This window comes from Chiroxiphia lanceolata, chromosome 5 (assembly GCF_009829145.1).
Source record: "Chiroxiphia lanceolata isolate bChiLan1 chromosome 5, bChiLan1.pri, whole genome shotgun sequence".
In the NCBI taxonomy this organism is placed as follows: domain Eukaryota; kingdom Metazoa; phylum Chordata; class Aves; order Passeriformes; family Pipridae; genus Chiroxiphia; species Chiroxiphia lanceolata.
In genome coordinates this window covers 54,796,857-54,821,190 of record NC_045641.1, presented here as the reverse complement: position 1 = coordinate 54,821,190, position 24,334 = coordinate 54,796,857, and the positions used below count along the sequence as shown (strand labels likewise).

Sequence of the window (24,334 nt, the reverse complement as noted above, 5' to 3'; positions counted from 1 at the left end):
ATTATTTGCAGGAAAGAAAAGGCCAGGCAATTTCTGTCTATATACTTGCTATAATTTGGAGCTCTTTGTAGTGTTGCCACTACAAGGGCTGGTACCTGTTTGGGTGGAACAGGTACAAGCTGCAAAAGGACTCAAGAAATTTATTTGCGCAACACTGTTTTTTTTTTCTAATCCTTCACTGTTCTGATCATACCTCCTGCCTCAGTCCAGGCAGCCCTCTTCATGTGAGAGAGACCTCAGGGTTTGGTGTATCGTGCCTGAGAAATCTTAACACTGTTGTTTTTCTGAGTCCCATCCAGGTTTTTTTTTTTCTGAAAAATTATTTCAACACCACACTGAAAGTTCACAGTGTGAGCCATCCCATATATGTTTCATACTTCTGGATCTTTGCACACTCCAAATGATTGAAATGTATTTTTACTTATGCCTAAGATATGACTGGTTTGTTCACTTTGGTTGATAGCCTTTCCATTATTATTGCCTGTTAACTTGTTTTCCTATCATTCTCTCAAAGAATGACACCTCTATGGATGGCAGCCCATGTTAACTCTGTTCCTTTAACATTTGTTTGTCTGCAGGGGCTATGCAATCCTACACATGGTCACTCACCTACACTGTGACAACAGCTGCTGGGTCACCTGCTGAAAATTCCCAGCAGCTGCCCTGCATGAGAAGTCCACATGTACCCTCTTCATCTGTCACACACCGGATACCCGTTTATCCCCACAGAGAAGAACACGGGTAAGTCACCTCCCAGTGGCTTGGGCTTTGTTTTGTTTTGGGGTTTTTTTGTAGGTTTTGGATGAACTTAGGTGGTTTTTTTGAAATACAATGGAAAGCTATTTCTTGATGCCGTAAGTCTGTACTGCAGAGATATTGGTATCATAATTCTTTGGCTGTTGTTGCTGTTGTATAATTATATTATGTCTTAGTTTTATAATCTCATTTAATTCTATTTAAAACCACAGTAGGCCTAGAGGATATTTTCTAAAACAGAAGGTTTCAATAGATTTCTTCTGATTTCTGTTTCCCTGTGCCATGTTTTATCCCAAAAGCTAGACGTGCCTAAAGAACAACTCTACTATACCATGTCTCAGGAGAGGTGATCCTTCTCCTCTGGTCAGCACTCCTGAGACCACATCTGGATCCAATTCTGTGCTCTCCAGTACAAGACAGACATAGGTATACTGGAGTAAGTCCAGAAAAGGGCCACTTAGATGATTATGGGACTGAACTATCTGCCATAGCAAGAGAGGCTGAGAAAGCTGAGGTTATTTAGCATCAGACACAGAAGGCTCAAGGAGGGTGTTCATCATGGCTGAGCTTCGCGAACGAAGATTTGGGAAGGCTTTATCCACATTTGGAGGGTGTTATCAGTGTGTATAAATACCTTCTGGGGGATGTAAGGAAGATGGAGAGAGATTCATCTTAGTGGTATTTAGTGACAGGCCAAGAGGCAACAGGCACAACTAGAAATACAAGAAATTCTGTTTAAACATAAACAAAACCCCTCCTTGTTTTACTGTGATCAAACATTGGAGCAGGTTGCCCAGAAAGGCTATGGAATCTCCATCCTTGCTGATATATAAACTCCATCTGGACATAATCCTGGGCAACCTGCTCTAGATGATCCTGCTTTGAGCAGAGAGGTTAGACTAAACAAATTCTACAAGTCCCTTCCAACATTAATGATTCAATGACTACTGTTAACTTGTGGACAAAAAAACATTCAAAGATTGGAGAAATGGGCACATTTTCACTATAATATTCTAATCCTATCTCCATCACCAAAATTTGCTCAAGGCTCTCAATTAAAATAATTACAGATTTAAAATTAAAATAAGTATATATATTAAAATAATTAGAAATGTATGTAACATTATTTGATCTTGAAATACTTTAGACACTCAGACTAAGTCTCTCAGTGCTTTTTTCATCAAGCAACACTTCTGTGCCATCCACATCTGAGTGTATAACTCATAGATATCCATAACTAAAAAGAAACAATTACAAACTAACTGGTGGAAAGGGGCCAGGCATACAGCAAGATTAGCAAATGCCCAAGTGCTGCTATGATGCAAGAGGTTCAAAAGGCTTCACTGAGTTCCTCAGTCTCACTGCATACTCATTAACTTCGTAGAAGTGCTTTCCCAGGGTGGAAGATTCTATACTGTTTGGAAGGTAGCAGTAGATTAATTTGAACCGTGCATCTTCTTCCCTCTTGGATGTGATTAGGTTTAGATATCTGTTTGAAAGTCACTGCTAAGTCCTTACTGGTAAAAACCTGAATATGGAGTTATGGAACACCTCTCTTATCCAGCAATTTGACCGTTTGGTGGAGATAGAAATAGAGCAGCAGGGAGGTTCAAGAGATAACAGGATGCAAGAATTGGAACAGACCACAGTAAGGCAGTACAAACGTGTGTGTATATGTGTGAGAACTCATTGTTCCTAAAGGAATCTCCTGCCTCTGGTGTTTGATTATGGTGATTTAAGGAAACATTTTAATCTAGGTGAATCAACTTTTCCGAAAGTCAGCGAAGATCAAATGTTCACGTGGCTACACAAAGACGGGGAAATTGCAGGGTCTACACACTTTCTGCTAGTGAATGGTCTAAATAATGGTGGTCAACAAACACTGACCCTGCAGTTTACTATAACTACAGAAACTGCTCCTTCCTTTTCCCTGGCTGTTCCTAGACAGGAGGTTGAGAATCAAAAAAGAAAGTAGACAAGTTCTCCAGCCTCACATCTCGCTCTCTTATTGAGTTGGCTGTGCTAAAGCTGTATGTAGTACATTTCAGATTCAAACTAATACACCCCTCTGCCTCCCAAAAAAGGAACATCTGACCACAGTGCAAGGAGATAGCTGAATTCAGTACAGTTCTTTAAGTCAAAGCTTACTATACTTCCTCAGCCTGGATAGCAATTTACTAGGAACATGGCACTAAAATAACAATAAAAGGGAAAGATACTTCCTCCTTAGAAAGTGCACAACTGAGTCTGCAGTTTAAAATTAGTCACAGAAACGTGCTGAATCTCTCTGTTGTTGTGTTAGACACGTAATTTCACTAAGTGGCATCTGCTTCCCATCTGACTTGGGAAATATCTTTTTAAAAAAGATTTTTAAAATCATTCTCTTATTCCAAAAAACTGCTACTGTATGTTTCATAAACGTTCTGGAATTATTAGTTGGAATACAATTATTGTGCACATTAGAAGTTTTTTTTAATGTATTTTAGATACACAGGAAGTTACAACTATGGTAGCTATAGCAACCAGCATCCCCATCCAATGCAGAGTCAGTATCCATCCTTACCACATGATTCTGCTATTTCTGGACCACTTCACTACTCAGCTTACCACAGAAGCTCTTCACAGGTAAGTTGCAATTATTATTTGTTGATATTTATAACATCTGAAGTAAATTTTTGTTTGTAAATTTATCAGCCTATAGGCTGTCTGAATCAATCTAATCTAATCAGTCTAATCATTAAAAGCTCCTAATTTTTTTATTTTCTTATATCAACTAGATTTTTTTTCCATTTTGGTGGAGATCAGAAGTAGCCTTAGATTGTGAATATAAAGTACTAACTCTAAAATACAGCAGACTGGATTATGGAAAGTGTTTCTGTTTAAGGAGTAGCTAAAGCAAAAATGAGTATAACTAGTTGCATGATTCTTAGATGTTGGGAGTAGGAAGAGATTCTTAAGAAGAAATGAGAGTGTTTTCATAAAGCTGAAGACGTAGAGGATGTACTGGAATCTTCTGGGGTCTCTGCTTTTGAGAATACTCATGTTTAGGAATTTGCCAAATTAGTGAGTTCCGCAAATACTTTGAACAACTTCAGGACACCACTGCAGAGGTTTTGTTTAATCTCTATGCTATAGTCTCCTTCTATAATGCTGAGAAATTATGTCAGTAACTCTTTCACTTCACAAAACTGAGCCAGTAGGAACTAGCACAGATTAAGACTGAAGATGAGATCTGGCTATAGTTCAAAAGTAGTGCCACTGTAGGAGGGCATTAGTACCTCATGCAGCTGGTGCTTCCACGGTGTAGGCAGCTGCTCTCTGGGCTCTCTGCTGGAAGATTTGCAAAAGGTGGATACGGGGTGGGGGGGTGAAGGCATTAGGATACTCCACCCACATGGCACCACTTACCCTTTATCTACTGGAAATTTATACAAGTATATTAGGGACTGCCAGGCTCAGCTATCATCACGGGACTGGAACAGTTTCATACCAAATGCAAAGATATGAATTTGGTAATGCTTTGAACTAGAGTACATGAACCCTGCCTCTCATTCTGGTCTTTGTTATTAGTCTACCACATGATCTTAGAGTAGTCAGATCTCCTTTTTATGCTTCGTTTTCCCTAGCTGTAAGATAAGAATAATGGTATTGATCTCCTTAAAGCTTTATAAGATCTGCTGGGAAGATTGTCCTGTAAGAACCCAACATGCTCATTTGGACCAGCTCAGCAATGGCTGCTTAGTTTATGGAAAGGATAAGCTACAACTTCTAACCCGTGTGTAGTACCTAGTCTATTGGACTATATGAGGAGTTGTTGTTTAAGGGGTTTTGCAGCTGCTGTATCTTCAATAAGAACAGTGACTGGTCATTTAAGTACAGAGTCCTATGATAGGTTTGTATTCCTTCATTTTTTAGTACAGGCCTTACCCTGTTATCTCAAGAAATAAGTAAAGCAAATCAAGATCAACACATTTTTAATTTACTGATATCCTGGTTAACATGTTGTATGCAAACAGTAACATACACTGAAATCAGGCAAATATTTTTCATATTGTAGTAGGCCATCTCTACAAGTGCAGATGTCAGATCATAGATCATTTTTTCGTCTCTTGCTAGTCCTTGAACTGTCCTGAAAATATGAAGAACAGATATACTTTAATGATCACACTCGAGAGGAAAGTGATTTCAGTTTGTATTTAGCATATTCTTTCTCATGCTGCTTGTAAACTGAGATGGAATTGCACAGCAGGACACAGCTACCAAAACCCTATCAATGTGCTTGTTCTGCACTGACAAGAGCTACAAGCTGAAACCTTACTTTCAAAAAATGATCTAAAAGTCTAATGGTTTGATATAGAATTTGCTGACAGTCAAATTTAAAGCTAAATTATCTTTTATAAGATTCCTGCCCTGATAATAAATCCTTTATTAGCTACTTTTTACCAAAAAAAGTCATAAGATGTCCCTAATAAGCTGTTAGGGAACTACTCTTTTTCTAGCAGTCTTTCTGAAGGGAATATGGTGCAAGAAATTGCAGTAGGACTCGTGATGTTGCAAAATAGAAATACAGGAAGCCAAATTTACAATGAATATATCTAGAGCTGCCACTATACTGAAGGCAGAGGAGTTGCAATGTGTAGTGGTAGTATAATCAGTTGAGAAGAGGAGGCATTGACCATGACTCTTAAAAAGAACTCTTTGTTATAATCTACATTCAGGCCAAATATAGAACTCTGGCTCAACTTTAGTCTATCATCCTCTTTAGGACAGTGTCTAGGGGTTAACTCCTCAGAAAAAAATAAATGTGTGCGGAGGGTGTAAATTCTCCTCTGCAAACATGGATTCAGGGAGAGACCTTGTCCCAGAAGGGGGCTGAGCCAAAACAGGCGACATGTAATTGAGGTGGATTGTAGACTGCCACTATAAACTACTCATTTGGTCTTGAAGAACACCATGTCCAAGCCTTTTCTGTGGAAGAGAGTGACATACTCCAGGTTTTATCAGCTACTTTGAGGTTTTTGGTTCTGTTACTGGAATCTTTAGAGTGAGGCTGTGGTGGGGAAGAAGTCACACAGCTTTTACTATGTGCAGCTCTCAAAAAATGCAGGTGGGGGTCTGGCAGTATAGGCTGACTAATTTCCACTGATGGCTAAGACTCTTTCTGTGACAGAAACAGTCTGTTCAAACCTTGGTCTTAATCTGAATTTTTTTTTCTTTCATCAGCATCTGTGAATAGTTCTCAGAACAGTTCCTTCCTTGTAATTCCAGGCCTGATTGTTCATTTCTTGACTTGGCTTACTGGCCAGGAGCCTGATACACAAATGAAAATGGTTTACAGATTGATCTGTTACTGCCTAGCTCTCTAAGCCATAGTGCAGAAGTGCATACAATACTCTGATGATACTCCATCATCATATAGAAGGGGACCATTTCATGTCTGTACACAAACACATCTATACCAACACCATATTTCATCAATTCTCTGCCTCTGCAGTTTTAGGTACCAAGTACCAGGGTAGAAAACAGGCAAAAACTCTGTCTAAAAGCCTCTGAGCGGTCTAATCAACCGATCTTGACCTTAGCAGAGAGGTGCCTCCTTCAAAGGTAACCCCTTCCCAATGTCCCTACCTAATCCACCTCCACGATGTAGGCTTGACTGGCTTCTGAGCACAGCTTTTGCCTGCAAGGTTCGCACTGGTTAGACAGGTCTTAATCCTCTCTCAGGCGATCCATAAATATTTCAATTCATATCATTCTACCTTTTCCTTTAACACAAAGTAACTCACGACGCAGCCATTTTTCTTTGTAGATTTCAAGGCTAGCACTTTTAGTCTGAAGGATAACTAGAGAGATCTGCATCAGTGCACATTTTAATATATCTGGTAAAATATACAGATGCACATCGTATGAATGTGCATCACTGTGCATGCAGTATGAAAAACAGCAAACATACAGTATCTTTTTTAAGTACGCTAATGTGTAGCTGTAGTGAATCATACTGGGGTCCGTTTATCCACGTCTTCTCTCTAGAAATTACTAGAATGTGTGGAGGAAAAGTCTTAGAAGCAGGGTAAATAGAATTTGGTCCTTTCACTGGCACAGCTATGCTGTGTTTGGCAAGAGCTGGCCTAGGGACATCCTGAGTAGGAAGCAGCAGCTGGACTGATGTATTTTGTAGCAAACCACTCTACATTACCCTGTCTTTGAGCGATTTTATACGTACAGACTTCGCAATGGGTTGCACGAAACATACATTCTCTTGTTAATTTTAACTCTGTTATGACTGCATTGAGTGCCCTAAGGCTTTTTGGTGTGACGAGGAATACGGAATACTCATTCCCTAATTATCTACTTTTGCCATTCAAGACATTATAGATCTGCTTCACTGCTCTCACGTCCTTCCTGTCACCTTTTTTCCAGAGTTAAATGTTACCATCTGTTTAGTTTCTGTTGTGACAGATGCTCTAGAGATACACAGGAGTTATGCAAGGGTTCCATGTGCACTGCAGGGCAGGTGTAGTCTGAGGAGCGTGCGAACATCCCGTTCTCTCAGTTGTGTTGAGCAGGGAGCCTGATGGAGCTGAAGCTCCCATCCACCCTTTCTGTGCAAACCTGAGAGTAGATAGGAGGGACTCAGTCAAGAAGCAGCCAGATCGGCCACCTAGATCTGAGAATCACTCCTAGATGCCGCACTAAACACCACCTCATTTTACCTTTTCTCCTTTGCCACTTCCGAAAGTGGGACAACCACCTCCAAAAGGTCTATCTCAGGTGCAGGAACTCAACAGAGTAGCATAGCAATGTTTCTTGTTTTGTTCCTTGTGATGCAGTTCCTACTTAAAGACAAGCTGGTTTTTTTGGGTTTTGTTTTTTTGTTGTTTTTTTTCCCCCCTGTATTTATGAAGACCATAGTACAGATGGGTGTTATGCAGTAGATTGGGTCTGTACTACTCAGAGGCCCAGAGCACAGTATTTGGACCATAGTTAAAGGGACTTTAAGCTGTATTTGTACTCTGACTCTCCTAAACTGCTCTGTAGACTGCAGTGGTCTCACATAACTTCCCAGGGGTGTAGCAGCATGCAGCTCCGTTTCTCTGTAAAATATTGTATGCCAAAATTCTACTCAATCATGTCTTCATTTCCCTTCATATGCCTCTGCAGCAGGATTTACATGAGAGCAGTACTGGAAGACAGCAGTAACTGGGTTTTGTTACGGTGGGGAAACCAAAAAAACCCTCTCCCAGACAGAGCCCCCACTTCAGTGTCCATTATTGTTGTTCTGGCCCATCTACTTAAAAAAAAAAAAAAAGGAGGGCAAAAAGTTCTTAACTCCCCAGCACATACACATTATAAACCCATGACTATAGCAATGCAGTAAGAATAATAAACCCTTCCCAATAACCACTTTGTCAACAAACAGCTGGTAATGACAGAAAGACAAAAATACTGTCCAAATCTCACCCATGCAACAAGAGTCATTGTTCCAAACTGTATAGCTTCATAATGAACTCGAGATTGTTAGCATGTAATTGGAGTAATTATGTATTGAATGCAACAGGAAACAGATGTCTTAACTTCTCTTTAAATAATTACAAATAGCATTTTTTTAGGGCTCCAAATGCCACTCCCAAAAGCAACAAAATCACTCAGATGGACTTGGAAGTTTCGCCTAACCTATTTAAGAGATTCAGTAAGGTTGAATTTATGGAGAAAAGTGTCAAATTAAGGGTTATAAAGACACAATCAATAGTTTAGATTATGTCATTTTACGAGATTTTAAACATATTTTTATGAACATAATTTATAGCCAGCTCTTCACAACTGGTGCAGCTTCTGGTATGAGTTATTTTCAAGCCCTAAAGTACTGGCTAACATACATTAATTTACAGCATTCAGCAAAAGTGTGAGCTAATGCAATGTAAAGTCAGAGACACATTCATAAGGAAAATATTTTGCTCTTTGGACAGAGACACCTTTCACCTCCACTCATAATTTGTTGGTGAGTTGAGGATAAGGATAAAGAGATTATTCTCCATTCTTACACTGCAGAAACTCAGCCTTCAGTATATGGGAGGACATATTTATCATCATATTTTCTAAAATAATACTAAAAGAAATTGAATTAATTTTACTTTTTTGGGAAAGACCTTAACAATAATCTGCTCAAAGTCTCCCAGACTTAAAGGGCTTCTTGTCTGTCTAACAGCAGCAGTAGCAACAAGTGTGAGTTAACCCAGAAAATGGTAATTTCCTGTCAAGAGCCCTCCAACAAATGTCGCTTTTATATCTGGCAAAGATCACTAGGCCCCAGTGTTTTGAGTTCAGCATGCTTAAGCACTCTTCATTAAACCGGATGTAGAGTGTGAAAGGTGATTCAGGCAGCATGGGCAGGCATCCGCCCAGATGGCTATGCTTTGGACACTCCAACAAGGCTGAATAGATGCTTCATTGGGTGAGTTAATAGTCAGGCAGGGGCAAATGAGTACTTTAAAAATATTGTCTTTCAATAGTCTCTTCACTGTAGGGAAAAAGAAGTCAGTGACTCATTTGCGATTAGCTGACCTACCATTACAAAACTTTCCATCTTGCATTCAGTCATAACAGAATTTATTGTAAAATGCTAGATATTTAGAGTCCATGTTATTTTCAAGCAATTATTCTTTTTACATTCATGACACATTCATAAACACAGCTGCGTCGGGTGCGCTGGATGAAAAGGAAAAGCAGCACACTGTATCCTGTCCCCTCATGCACAGCCACTGCCCTGAGTTCTTAGTAAGCCCTAGCATGGCCTGTTGGCTGCAGATAGGAGGAGGAGTATCTTTCTTTTTCAGTGCATCCTGAAGTTCACTCTGGGAGCCAAGATTTCATTTCACCGATGGTACAGGTTTTGGGGTTCCAAACTACCAAAGAGACATGATGTGGCTTACCCACACAACGCCGTGTACAGCAAGGAGGCCCACCTCAATATTCCCAGAGTTCATTTTCTTCCTCTTACCCATAGATTTTGCAGTCTACAAATTATCAAGTAACAAATTATCCCAGCTGAAGACAGAGTTTCTCTTGGCATTTGTAAGGGATATGAAGGTGGGTAATTCCCCTGTTGTAAGTCACGAGCTCAGTTTCACAGCCTCAAAGGAGAATTGCGCTGAGTTGGGATGGCAAGGGCTTCCGTCACGGTTAACAACAAAGTAGATCAATTACCTCACTGGAAAGAAGAAAAGAGGTAATCATTGGTGTATTGTGGCAGAAGTCTAGGTTAATATTGTTAAAAGTATATTTTTTAATACAAGAATCTACAGTGACTTCAGGTATAGATCAACGGGTAATAAAGGCAAAGACCACAATAACTGGTATCAAGTAAAGCACTACTGAAGACAAAGAAAAAGGTTGTTAGCTTTGCCCACATCTTGCATCTCCACAGGTAACATACAGAAAACAGAAAGTTAAAAATGTGTTAATTTGTGTGGTGTGATTTTGTCCCACTCATCTATCCTGGTCCTGACTCTTACCATCTCAAAGATGACACAATCATTAGTGGGACATTTCAGATCAGCCAGGAAAAACAATTTATGGATTTGACAACTATGCAAAGGGGACTTTTCTTCAAAGAACTTAACCAGTGGATTATATCATGTAGCAGGAGGAAACAAAGAGCCATCCTCTGAGGACTGTTCATCTTCTGTCTCAAATATTTATCTTGAGACTTGATAAATTCTTCCAGTTGCTGTAGACAGGGCATAAGTGACTCACTTTTACTAGATGGCTGACTTTTTGATAACTAAAGTTATGGGAGATGAATTCAACTCTGAAGCTATAGTGAATCAAAAAACAACTTGTTTCCTCTATATTCGTTATGGCAAGAGCTTTCTCTAGGCAAAGGCAGTCAGCAGGCACTGGCAGTAAGGTGACTTCTGTGTATTGCCATGCAGACCAGGAAAGCAGCATCCTAAATCTGTTATCTAATCTCCCAAACATTAAAAGTATGAAAATTGTTCAACTTTTTCTGGAATCTCTTGTATCAGCAGCATCAGAGTTGAAGCATTGACATTTCAGTATGATGCTGCTGTTTAACACTGTTGCAGCAGCTGATTGCACAGGTAAATCCAGCCTCTGTGGTGATGAGAAGTACATGCTAAATAATGCATCATACAGCTTTGATGTCTTCCCTCTCATTTGCCAAATGGCCTGTCTCCCCAGGACACGGAGGAATATGCTAAATCACTACCTACAGTATGTTGGTCAAAAATAGTCTTCCTTTTTCTCCTCTCTAATTAGGAGTGGCCAGCGTGTGGCTTTGAGCTGCCTGAGGCTTGTGAACTATTTGAATAGGTTTGACAAGGCAGGGCTGCCTTCCTGGCTGCGGTCTGAAGGGAGACAGCACAAACTCCTCAGGGGACATTGCTGTAATTGCCTGGGGCTTATGCAACAGTTGCTTATGCAACTGATTAACCCTGGGCCCATTCAGCACTGGAGTAATGTAATGAGACACTTAGGGAATCACTGACACTTCCCTCCTAGGAACAACTACAGCAGCTCTTCTCTCCATGAGCCTCAAAAATACGGGCAAGGGGTTTTACAGTCCTCAGCCTTATAAAGCTTTGGCATGCAGCTTGAAAGGTTTGTAAGCATCAGGAAAGGTGATAGTCTTACTATAGTTCTGTTTTGGTGACAGCTTTCTAGTTAAAGAAATAATACAATGTCAAACAACCTAAGATAACAAAATTTTAAATTATGACACTTTTTGCAGAAAAGGCATAAAGAGGTAAAATGTAGAAGCTCTGAAGATACATGGCTGGTCAAGGGGAACAGGGATCCTAACCATCTCTCTGATGCAGATGGGGGACAAAACAGGGAAAGCCATTTCTTAGACACAGAACACAGATGACCTGCTCCTGCAGCACCAGCAATAAGATAAACACATGTTAAGCAAGCACTCATAAGTACAATTTACTTTCGGTTGCTGTGGCTATAGAGGGCAAAAACTGTTCTCTGTTTTCCTGTCTATCCTCTCCTTAGCACATCTTCTGCTTAGTTGAAGCCATTTGTCAAACTTCTTTGATTTCTAGTTTCCAACTGTCACTGCGAATAGCTGGGGAATAGAGAGATTATTCTTCTTCTGCCTGCCTCTTTTCACAAGTTCTCCAATTAGCTGCTCGCTCTGAGGCCAGACCATACTGTTTTTCTGCAGGAACTGGGAGGATGCCTTGTGAACATTCAAAGTGGCATGCCCCTTCCCAGCAATAAAGATTCTTTTGCTCCTCTCCCTTGAAACTGAGTTGAGTGAGCAAGAGCTGGGACATCTTATACTCTGATTTTTAGTAAATAACAAGTTTTCAAGTAAAAGTGGGAGAAAAAGATTAAATTAATTTATTTTTCTGCTCCCAGATATAGCTGCCAGTGCCTAGCACTTTGATAAATTAATTCAATATTTAAAAGCAGTGACTCTTTTGCAAGGCTTTCCCTGAAACTTTGTTTTACTGCAGACACTAGTTATCTGATATTCCACCTTCAGTATGACGTCTTGTTGTTGGAGAGCTCCTAATTCATATGATTTTGTCTTTGTTAAACACAGAATTGTGACATCATCAGCCCATATTTTAAAATTAAATATATGGCAAACAATTATTTCATTTGTTTTTATTTGTTTGTTGGTTGGTTTGTTTTTTTTTTTAATTGTAGTACCCTTTCAATGGCCCAACATCAAGAATGGAGCCCTGTTTGATGAGCAGTACTCCCAGGCTGCATCCCACACCGGTGACTCCTCGCTGGCCGGAGGTCCCAGCTGCAAACTCCTGCTACACAAGCTCATCCATGCACTCCACAAGATATGGAAATTCTAGTGACATGTACACCCCCTTGACGACACGCAGAAATTCTGAATATGAGCACATGCAACACTTTCCCGGCTTTGCCTACATCAATGGGGAAGCCACCACAGGCTGGGCTAAATGAAAATGACTGCTATCAACTAAGCACACATACTTAAAAAAACTTCATGTTATGTGGGACTTTTCATGGATGTTCTTCAAGAGAGGTGAAGATGGAAAAGATCCCAGGCATATAAACGTAGTTCATAATGTGGGCAGATTGCAGACTGGTATGACTGAACGTTCCTGTAGCTGAGAAAGACTTTTGTGCTGTTCTAGACCAGTTTTTGGGCCAACCTGTGCCTTTTTTAATTCTGGTATGTGGGCCAACCCTGTGTGCTGTCAGTTTGAGTGAGCCATCTTTGCCCCCCTCTCTTATTGACAAATGTTAATGAGTCTTATAAAAAAAGTACTGGAACAAGACCTATTTATAACTTGAATTAAAGACAGGAAATTCACCCTCAGCAAAACTCTGTCAGCTGTTCATCTTTTAAGCTATTAATGCATTCCTTAAAAACCATTCTGCAGAGTCATCACTTATTCATATCAGTTTCTCTATCTGGTTCCTTAAAAAGACACGTGTTGCTGTAGGTTTCAGTTTACACCTAACTTTGTATATTGATGCACCTTTCTGTTGATCCAGTAAGTTTGATCTTTACAAAAGAGAAGACATGTAGCATTGAATTATACACTGCCTTAAGTTGACTATTGTTCTTATTATATATGTATTTGTGTTAAGTTTGCACAATCTGGAAAAATCTAACTTCTCTGGTCAGTAATGACAAGGTAAGAAGGGACTTGGGACTGGGAAGATTTTGGATTCAGAGCCACATATGTTAAATATGATGATATGAAGCAATTATATAAAGAAAATGACAATGCAAACATGATTATTCACTTAATTACCTATTGACAGGTATGAAAATGTTCTCTCAATTCCTTCACGTGGTGATAATTCTATATACGTCTACAAAAGCAAAATTCAAAGCTGTGCCTTTGAACTTATTCTGTACTGTGTATGTGTGGAGAAATGTATTGTATTTTGGGGAGAATTTTTCTTAGACATTTTCTGTCAGATTTGTAGCTATTTGTGAGATTTTGTTAGTTTTTATTAACATAGCTTTTTCTTCTGTATTATAAAATGCACCAAGCAATTATGGTGGACCTATTACCCTATGGGTAAGAAAAAAAATAAATGGAAATATGACAACAGGCATTTTAGTAATTGTTTTGTAAATAAAATCTTTGATAGCACCCAGTGTGATGATAACCACGACTATGCCTAAAATGGACATAAGTGTTATTTGTACAGTTGTGCAAGATATATGAGGGATTTTCGCACCCAAATAAAGTTCTTGAAATTAAATAGGTGCTATTTAAATTCACTTAAATACAAAAACTTCTATAAGATGCAAACCTTCAAGAAATCTTAAATGTAATCATTCATGTTTTTATCCAGTGGAGGACTTGAGAACAGATACAGCTCATAACAAATGAGTAGTCCTACCCCTATGCTTGCAGCTACAGACTGCTGAAAGGCTATGACAGGAGAGATGATTCCATATTGCTCAGTTTAAGCCCTGCTGTTGTTGTTCACCCAAGGCATTGTGTTCCCTGAGGCAGGTAAGATGTGCTGTCTTCTTTACAGTACCTTGTAACAAACGTCGCCACGGGAACACTGGAAATGGAAAAGTCATTTTTCCTCAGGTAAGTAATAAAGGGGGCAAAATTTAACTAATGGGAAAACTTAACTAATGGGAAAACTGGTGAGAGTTTGGGGTCTAAAGAGGAACGTGCTGGAAATCTGCAAGGACGGAGGGAGAAAGGCTGCTCCAGGCCATGTTTGGCAAATGTCCAGGCTCTTAAATACTCAGCCAAGGTGGGACTTTCAGAAACACACCAGGAGCCAATCTCCACCTTCAAGTACCTGATGAAAATCTTGTTCTCTCAGTTAGTGTTACAGACCTTTTGAAATTTTGCCCCTGTCAGCTTGTGTTATTACGAAATATACTTTTACTCTTCACTTTTATTAACGACAGGGATGATCAGGCTTAGGCTAACTCATTTGTTTTATTCTTATTCAAGTTCCCTTCAGGCAAAATGGGCTACATGGTGAAGAAAGATTCCCATGAGGAAGTTTTTTCAATTGCCAGTCTCTAGCAACTACAGTTTTGATGTGTTTGAGACCAAACTCCTATATTGCATTTTGTTATTGAAGATGTTTAAATCAAAGCATCGATTCTGGCCTATTAATTTTTAACAGGCATAGAAATATCTGCTTCCTCAAGACCGTGTGAAATTAGTATGAGAAAGACAGTGACACTAGAATATAAAAATACACTTTATTTTCTTCAGTGAATTCCAAATCTCTGCATTGCTTTGCATCTGACAAGAGCTCAGTGTGACCCAAATCACTCAAGTCATTATCACTGGAATGTTGATCTGTCTCCACTTACCTGATGGGCTGTTGGTCATGACCTGCCATGGTCCCTCCAAGGAACAGATGCATTGTTAAAATGTTTGTGGGCAGAACTGACCAGGAAGGATCAGGATGGAGGTGAACCCAAGCACCACTCAAGAGAAGCCAGAAGCACTTCCTATGTTTTTCATAGTAACTTGTTAAACCAAATGAAGTCTAATCCCCATTGACTGAAAGAGAGGAGAAAATGAGACTATTTTAGTATATAAACATGCCATATCCTTCGACATGTTTGGGGACAACTCCATTACCCTGATTTCAAGAGCTACGGCAGACTGTTCAGGAAGGAAGATGGATATTGGACACAGCAATAATAAAAACTTTCTGAGCAGAGAACTGCAACACCGTGCACAAAGGCCTAGGAGACTTTGTTCTAACCAACAGCAGCACCACAAAGCTGCTCATAAAAACAGAGCCAAGAACATCATCAGTCAGATAGGGCTTGGGAACTCTTTTGCAAAAGAATGTCCACAATCTTTCTTGGTTTTTTAAATTAATTTAGAATCTTGTGTTGATGCCACAGGAATCTGAATGTGTGCTTCCAACTACCTTTGAACTGCTTCCTGATGAGGGCTTTGAAATTTAAACTGGACACTCATGGGGAGCAATATATTGATTGCCAAATGCCACTCTACAGAGGTCACCATCACCACCTGCATCAGAAGTGCTGCAAGGGAAATCAGGCCCCCTCCCTGACCACCACAGGTCAGAGCCCACTGTAGTAATACAAACCACTGGAACTTTCGGGTCACACGAGTGTACACCAGGTTGGGAAGTGTAGCAGCTCCTGAGAGGATGATAACCTCTGGGTAGAATGGCTGGTTTGGGGCAAAAATCTTTTAAGTCATTCCAGTACAAATTGCCAAACCTCCTAAGTTAGATTCTGCAGCCTTTCCCTTGACCATAGAAACTAAAAACTGCTCTTTCTTGCTTACATATATAAAGTAAGTTTGTGACTACAGAAATGTTTCTGAAGAAGCTTTTATACCACATGCCGAAATATTCAGTCCCAATTTCACTTTCTCTTCTGTTATTATTTTCCTTTTTTTCTTATTTCTCTTTTCTTTCTCATTTTTCTTTTTCTTTTTTTCTTTTTCTTTTTTCTTCTTCTTTTTCTTTTTCTTTTTTCTTTTTCTTCTTTTTTCTCTTTCTTTTTCTTCTTTTTTCTCTTTCTTTTTTTTTTCTTCTTTTTCTTTTTCTTCTTCTTTTTTGCTCACATTCTGTCTTTTTTTTCTTACAACAAATACACTTTTTATTAAAAATGTGATTTTTTTCATGGCCTAAAACATAGGAAAATAAATTATAGATACTGGTAACATACACAATAGAATATAAATTAATATTATATATTACAGCATAACTTACATAACATATATAATATTTTTAAATAGATGTATACACACACATAAATGTATATGTATGCATGCGTATAAAAATCCATCACAATTCTTCAAGATTTTTCATTACCAGGTAGAAAAAAGACTCAGCGGGGGAAGAGCAGTGAGAACACCATTCAGTGGCATGAATCCTGTTTTTGTCAGGCTACCTCTTGCTGTTAAGGTCACTACCCTTTGACAAAAATGGCCTCTGACCTCCCCAGCCCCACAATTCTGTTGTGACTGACCCTGAAACCCATGAAATTCAGGGGCAGACATTGCTTTGGAAGGTTTAGATAAAGCTGACTAACATGGGAAGGGCGCATGGTATGCACCCATCTGAAAAGGTCTGGCAGTTCTTTGGTAGAGGATGCAATTTATTCTGTCTCCCTCTTTCATTGAAATCCTAATCCTTCATATGCTACATAAAGTGGAAACTAAAACGGACTGCTGATGAATAACAATGTGCCTTTAAAGGGTAGTAACAGTTCCTTAATCTTTATTTTTTAGGTTTTGTAATTAAAAAGAAAATAATTGGCTATGTACAATTAAAATGAGTATTTTGCTGTGCTATATAGTAAATCTAAGCAGGTTTATGATTTACTATAGAGTTGTAAATCCGACAAGGAAAGGATTATTTTCATTGGGTTTCTCTCAAAATCTGCATTAGTATAGACGTGGATCTGATTCAGAAGATATGGCTGGATTTTGTTATTCCTTGCAGTCCAATGACCGTACTGTTCTGGTTTTATAGCTCAGTTCAACCCATTGTGGCAAGAAACCCCCACCCAGAAAATTCAGATCCTAGTTTGGCTCTGCATCTTAAACACATGCAGGGATACAGCAACAAGTCTCAACACCTCCAGTGCTCATAGGAGCCACTATCCATCTGCAGGTGGAACCCTGCTCCAGTGGTATTTCCCACCATGGAGCCAGTCACTTGTGAGACTAAAGGTTTCTCTTTGTGACCATCATTCGAGGACAAACTGACCGCACCTCCCTTTGAACATAGTGTTTTGTTAACTTCAATATATCATTCTCTGCTCTCTGGACACTTAATTTCGATTATAGGGTGCCTTGAATATGGAAATACTATGTGTCTTCTCACTGTAAGTTAAACCCACGGTCTTGCAAAACTCTTTACAGAGACATTGTTCACCTTTGCCCCACTCTGCCTTCCTGCCACCCTCCCATGCTGCCACTTCCTCAACAAAACGGAGACTTTTCCTATACCACCACTGCTCTGGGACGTTGGACTTGAGCGAAAGGGGTTTGTTTTGCAGCCAGACGTTGTGTCAAAGCCCCACTTTAGGGAACAGACACAGACTTCACCCGTGGTGGGGGCCCAGTGACCAAAAAGTTTGAGGAAAGGTGGCCAGCCCTCGTTTTGGCAGCCTTGCGCCTTGTGATAGCTATGGTATGCGCAGGGCAGGTCGCAGAGAGCAGACAAGCCTAAGGAGGAGGGATGAGCCACTGGGCATCCCCATGGCGCGTTCCCGGCCTGCCGCGCCCGCCCGGGACTCGAACCGGTGCCTTCACCCCGACCCACCGCCCTTCTCGGTGGGAACACCCGGGGCTGCCCGGCACGGACTGCAGCACCCATCGTGCCCCGCGGCACCACAACCTCGGGCACCCCGCCGCGCGCCCCGGCGCCGCGCCGCTCGGCATGCTGGGAGTCGTAGTCCTCTCTCAACAGCGGCCTGCCGGAGGCGCGGCAGCCAATAGGAGGGCTCAGGGCCGCGCGCCGCCGGCCCCTACAGCCAATGGCGCGGGAGCGCAGCCCGTCAGTCGGGGCGGTTCCCGAAGGCAGCGCCAGCCGCGTCAAGGGGCGCGGCGCGGGAGGTCGGGGCACAGCGGGGCGCGGCCGCTGCCGGCGGCGCGGCGCGGAGCGGGGCAGGGCAGGGCGGGAATGGAGCCGGGCATGGAGCTGGGCGCGGTGCTGGAGGCCGTGGAGGGGCGCGGCGGTGCCGAGGCGGTGGAGCGGGTCCTGGCGCGTTACAACGAGGAGGTAACGGGTCCCCTCCCCCGCCCCTCTGCGCCGCTCCCCCGGCGGTGTTGCCACCCCGCCCGCCCTTGGCAGCGCCGCCGGCATCGTCCTGCTCCCCCGGCCGGGGCTGCACCCTCGCCCTCCCCGGGCTGGGCTCGGCGGCGGGTCCCCAGCGCTCACCGCTTCTGCCGCCGTGCCCCCAGCCAGCGACTCCGGGGCGGCCCGGCCCTGCCCTGCCCTGCCCTGCCCGGCTCGGCACGGCACGGTACAGCCTCCCGGCCCTTCCCTGTGCACTCCCGTCCGCAGGCCGTGCAGGGCACCGCGGCACTGCCGCGCTGGTGAGCCAGGGCATTGCCCAGGGGAAGTCAGACTTTCACGGGAGCACAAAGCCAGGGTTGTCGCGGGGAGATCCAGCCCGTGGTCGGGCTCGGCCCGGACACCTTCAATCTTTTGGTCGGGCAGTGTTTTGGGTTATCGGTGATGGGGCTGTATAAAGAGCTATTCCACAGCGTACATCTGCCTCACAAGTCTTTTAACCGACATATACCGCCGAGAAGAGGTTGGACAGAATAACACTGGAGTCTCTTGGCTACTTGCCCACCTGCCACACCACCGTGCACCTGCCCGAGGTGCTGCCCTTTGTCACCGGCTCTGGAGAGGCCTTCCTTCCACCGCCTGGGCAGTGCCCGTGTCCATATGCAGTGGGAGGCAGTCTGTGTAAGATGGGCCGCCAAATCTCACCTCATTTTTCTGTGTTTCCGGTCAAGCAAAGCGAAAAGGGAGGGAGACAGCTCGGAGCAGGTTGAGCTTTTAATGCTGACAGGTGTGAAAGAGTACCAAGTGTCTACTGCCCTTGCAGTGTGATATGTTTGTGCTCAGTCAAGAAGTGAAGGGATTTCCTGGTAATGCAGGAAAATACAAATTAGAGTGACAGTACGTGTTAGGTGGATTTTATTTGCCCTCCCCCTGCCCCCCCCCTTCTGATAGGGACATTTTGACACCTAGATTTTAGTAGAGCAGTATAGTCCCTTTTGACAGATTACCTCTCGACCCCTCAGGTGTCTGTCGTTTGTGTAGATGCTTGTGTGAGTGGTGCACAAGTCTCTAAAGCTGGTACTGACTCAGAGTTTGGCTTTGGATGTAATTTAAATGCAGTTGTGTTGAACTAACTATCAGCTGAAATTTAGGAATCTGTTACAGGAACAAACATTCAGATTCATAGCCAAATGAATGTGGATTGGTGTATAGTTATTCTTCAGCCTCCAAGAGGTGTCTTGAAATTTGCTGCCTTAAGTGCAATATGTTTTAAGACTAACAATAGCAGTAACTGGTTTCTTAACTTAAACTTGAGCTTTTGGGCACATGAAATTCAAATGTAGAGATAGATGCAGCTGCAGGGCACTTTTTCTGAGGGATTGGTAGACCAAGAATTTGTTAGACACATTGTTTTAACATACTGGCCTCTGAGGTACAGAGGAAGGGTTCTGATTGAGGAGAATTTTATGTCTGTCCTTACTTTTCAAAGTGACCCTGTGTTAAATATTAAAAAGCATGCACAAACATAATTTCTTAATTTTGCTGTATTTGGGTTTATGCCTTCTCAGTAGCTTTCTGAGATTATTTAGACTTGAGTTGAATTGTCAAGGACAGAGTGAGAGCTGATGCAGTTTCTGGCACTTCAAGTCTTTGAATGAAGTTTTGGAGTTAGATGTGTAGCTAAATATTGCTTTTGAAGTGGGATGGGAAACTTTTAATACTGTGTCAATATAACATTACTTTTTCTGTGTTTGTTACAAGTTTTCCATTGTGTTTCCTACCTCTCTTTTTCTCTACAAGGTGTTCCTAACTCACATATTACCTGTGGGCCACTGATGACTGGGCAGGGCACTCCAGTTTCCAGACCTTTACCCATGCCTCTTCTGGGCTTTAGGTTTCCTTAGGGTTTTTTTCCAAATAAGAAACTTAATATGCTTTAGTTGAAAAGAAAGGATGGATCAAGTGTAGTGCCAAGATGCAGGTGGCTGTAGAATAACTATAATAAGAGAAATCAATAGGTCTGTTGTTGCTCCTCCGTGGTGTTCCATTTGCAATTTCCATTGCAAATCTCTGTTCCTCCAGCACTTGGACTTGTTGCTGTCACTACATTTCTTTTGTAAAATTTCCAAAAATATTCATGTGCAAACAGAAGGGTTGCCTTCTCTTGGTTAATTACTCATCATTTAATGTTCACCTGCTGTTGACTGGCATGTTGCTGAACTTGTGTAGTTCAATCAGGAGCCTTGTAAGAGAGAGGAAGGGAATTGTTTTCCTAATGTTGAGAGAGGAAGGGAATTACTTTTCTACCATCCTCCAGGCTCTAACTGATGTTGGTAAATTTTGATGGTAGGGTAGATGTCCAAGGTCTTTCTGTGTAATTGCAAGCTTGGGTCACGAAAGGTAAGAAGTCCATGAATGTGCTATGGAAGGTCACTTTTGTTTTCCAATCACTTGCATGATGTAGCAAATTGTATATTAGAAATAGAAATTGAGATTTTTATTTTTTTTCCAGTCATTCATCATGCTTAATCATTTAGCTTGGAAGTTGTAAAATGTTAAAATAATTGTCCGATGTTACTGCTGTTTTCTTTGGCTGTCAGAATAAACTTTGTCACATGAGTAATATTTCACTAATAACATACTTCAGGATACTAACATAGAACTACACTCAGCTGCTGTTTGAAGTGTTTAATAAGTACTCCTTGTTAGACCATGTCTATCTTGTGTTTAATTGTGCCAGAGAAACAAATACCTTGGTAATGTGTTTTGGAAATTGCCAGAATACAGAAAGTGGTAGTTTTTGTAGCAAGACTTATTTGATTTATACTACTTGTTTTCTGGGCAAGATGATACTGTGGTTGTTCTGCTTTGGAACAGTCAGTGCAGTCAAAAGCTTGTAAACAAGATCTGCTTGGGAAAGAATCTGAGGAATAAGGTATTTGTAAAACACAAGGCTCTAGTTTATGTTTTTTTCACTCTGTCAATGCCACGTGTGATGTGGTTAATGCTCATCAGAAGTGCAGCCTGTAGATAAAGGCTTACTCTGCACCAGCAATAGTTGTAAAACTGTTCAATGAAGCCACTCACTGGAGCTCTCGCTGTTGAGTAGGATGGGAAAAGGACATGAATTGCCATGGTTATGGACTCACTATCTGAGGCTGGTTTTAACCAGACTACTGAAATTTTATGATAATTTTGCAGGCATTACATACTTAGCAGCTGATGTGCATGTAACAAACTCTTGTCTTTATTTACAGAATCGGTCCATTTTTAGATTTGATCCAGCAGATGAAGACAAAAGAAAGGTAAGTAAAAGAGGCTGTTGAGCTGCATGCCTCAATGCAGAAGTATCAAAGCAGTCTCTTAACTTAGTTGCCATTGTAAAATGGTGCGAGCAGTGATTATAAAGTTAAGTTTTAATTTTTGTTTCTTCAGTGCAAGAGACGGGACAACTACACATTCCCTTTTTTCCTGAAAGAGAAGACCAAATTTCCCTAGAAAAACCCCCAGTCTTGAATGAAAGTAGTAACAGAAAAGCCCATAAATAATTTCACTGGGTATAGATTTGGAATGAGATGGAGGAATAAGGGTAAAGATAACTCTCTGTATCTGCTGAGATAAAATTTTGCAATAGATTTTCCAATTTTCTCTCTTCTCAGCATGTAGCAATATGAAAGATGTATTTCTTATCTGTGTTAGATACTTAAATAATACTAGAGACTAAGATGAAGTAATAGGTACAGAGGAAAGCTATGAAGCTGTAAGGGAGGCAGAGCTACAGAAGGCTATTAATTCAAAGGCAGAGGTAATCAGTGGTATGTGCATGTCGGGTTTCAAAGATGGGAAATGTTTGTGTGTTGCAGTGTTGAGCTGTGCAGGTGTGTCAGGGCTTAACAGATCCCCTGACACCCACCCACAGCCTCGTATTTGAAGCTTGGACATGGCTTTTTTTATTTTTTTCCTGTTATTTTTAGAGTGTACTATGTAACAACAAGACTCTGTTCTGTAATTAATTTTTGGGCTGATTTGCATATTTATTCAGAAAATGTTCATCAGTGAATGAGGCTGCGTGTTTCTGCTATTTCTGGAATAAACTCAAAGCTTGAAATCAGAATTGCAAGGTTCCTGCAAGGGTAGCTTGTTTGAAATTGGACACACATAGATTCATTCCATGATTTTGTGCAAAATCTAAATATTTTAAGGTATTAAGTCTTTTCCTGGTAGAAATGGGCAGGATGATAAATCTGTCCTTTGCATTTGCAAAACCATCAGCTGTGTAATCCTAAGTTACAATTCTTTATTACACAGTCAGCTTGAAGACCTCTTAGCTTGACTTTACCTATGGCTTTACTCAAAGCTGACATTCAGTAGTACAGTGATGGACTGTGTGTGTCCTTTTTGATCTGTAGAACAACTCAGCTGGGATCTTGATTTAGATTTCTTACTGTGTCTGTGTTTGTACGTCTCCTTCCTCACCATCCCTTCCATCTCTTTCTACGTTGTGAATGAGCAAGTGTCTAGTCTGAAAAACAGATTGCCAAATAGAGAACATAGGAAAGGCTACTCAACTGCATATGCTCAGTATCTTTAGCATCTGTAAAACACTGAGCATTCTCTTTTCACCCTTCAGTTAAGATAAAAAATAAAAATGTTTAAATTGAAAGGGAACATAGTACATATTCTTGCTAAGAGCAAATTGCTGAAGTTGTCAATAAAATTGATGAGAATTGCTTGAAAACAACATGATGCAGCCTCAGGTTCCGTTTTTTGTTTAGTTAATGTAATTGAGTTGATAGTATTTGCAGTTCTGCTGCTATTAACTTAGAATGATTGGAGTGAAAGAGAGTCTAGACAAAGGGTCACAATCCATAATGAAGTCGTATGGTAGACTTGATGTTCAGCTACGGGGACAAATACAGAGGGATTCATGATTTTGCCATTGGTTTCTGGTGCTATTGAAAGTTTGCATTATAACCTGATGAACGCAACACTTACTTCTTACCAGTCTCTTGCTGCACATTGGGTTTGTTCATGGCCTAGGAGTAAATTTGCTTATTTACTGCAGCAAGCCTGACAGACTTTGTTGTAAGGCATTAATGTCTTTACTTGCAAGAGTGCAAGTAAAAGATCAATTATAGCAATGCAAGTTTTTTCTCTGCCTCATCACGCAGGTTCAGCTGTGACCTTAGGATTACATCAAGGTTGTGTCAGTAGTGTGGTTGTGTTGAGATGTAGGTGTAACTATGCTTTAAGCTTTTCTGCATTGGGTACTGTTAGGGAGAGGACAACCCATACACAACAGTGACATGCTGTAAAATATGAAAGATAGAAGGGCAAAACTATGGCTTGACTGGAAGCTGGGTAGATTGGATGGAATAAGTTGCTCTGCAATGATATGGCTATCAGAGCATGATGCTTTAGGCTATAACCTAACTAAATCAGCACTGACTTTGTAATATTGAATTCCAGGAGGAAAGTAGGTTGTGTCCTCTAGAAGGCAGGAAAATGCTGTCAAGTGTGTCTATCTGGACATAGCCACAGGACTTTAATACATCACAGGGTGATAAAAACACAAGATTGTAATGTCAGGTGTCCTTGTATTTGTTCTGCTTTGCTTAATGATGTATGTGTCTGCATTGCCCTGTATGGTGGATGCTATCTGGATATAAATCAGATGGCAATCTGTGTTGTACTGTAAGATCTGCTCAGATACCAGCCATATCAAGTTGGTACCATTCCTTCTTAACTTTTTATATACTAATAAAAAACTATGAATTTCTGAAAGCCCGTTTTCAGTTTCTGTGTGTAAATTGTATAGAAATTGCCAACC

At 41.0% G+C, this 24,334-nt stretch overlaps 2 protein-coding genes across 3 annotated transcripts in view; both read left to right on the top strand.

Moving 5' to 3' along the window:
• The window catches only part of RFX4 (regulatory factor X4), a 91,781-nt gene extending 77,939 nt beyond the window's left edge, over window positions 1–13,842 (top strand). For both annotated transcript variants that reach the window (XM_032689512.1, XM_032689513.1), the window contains 3 exons: window positions 579–741; window positions 3,243–3,381; window positions 12,439–13,842. In XM_032689512.1, the coding sequence (XP_032545403.1) occupies window positions 579–741; window positions 3,243–3,381; window positions 12,439–12,711 (575 nt within the window). In that variant the 3' untranslated portion in view covers window positions 12,712–13,842. The remainder of the gene's footprint in view (window positions 1–578; window positions 742–3,242; window positions 3,382–12,438) is intronic.
• Window positions 13,843–18,396: 4,554 nt separating this feature from the next.
• Window positions 18,397–24,334, top strand: part of RIC8B (RIC8 guanine nucleotide exchange factor B) — a 34,923-nt gene continuing 28,985 nt past the window's right edge. Inside the window, exons 1-2 of the mRNA XM_032688949.1 lie at window positions 18,397–18,489; window positions 21,762–21,809. Of these exons, the coding sequence (XP_032544840.1) occupies window positions 18,403–18,489; window positions 21,762–21,809 (135 nt within the window). The 5' untranslated portion in view covers window positions 18,397–18,402. The remainder of the gene's footprint in view (window positions 18,490–21,761; window positions 21,810–24,334) is intronic.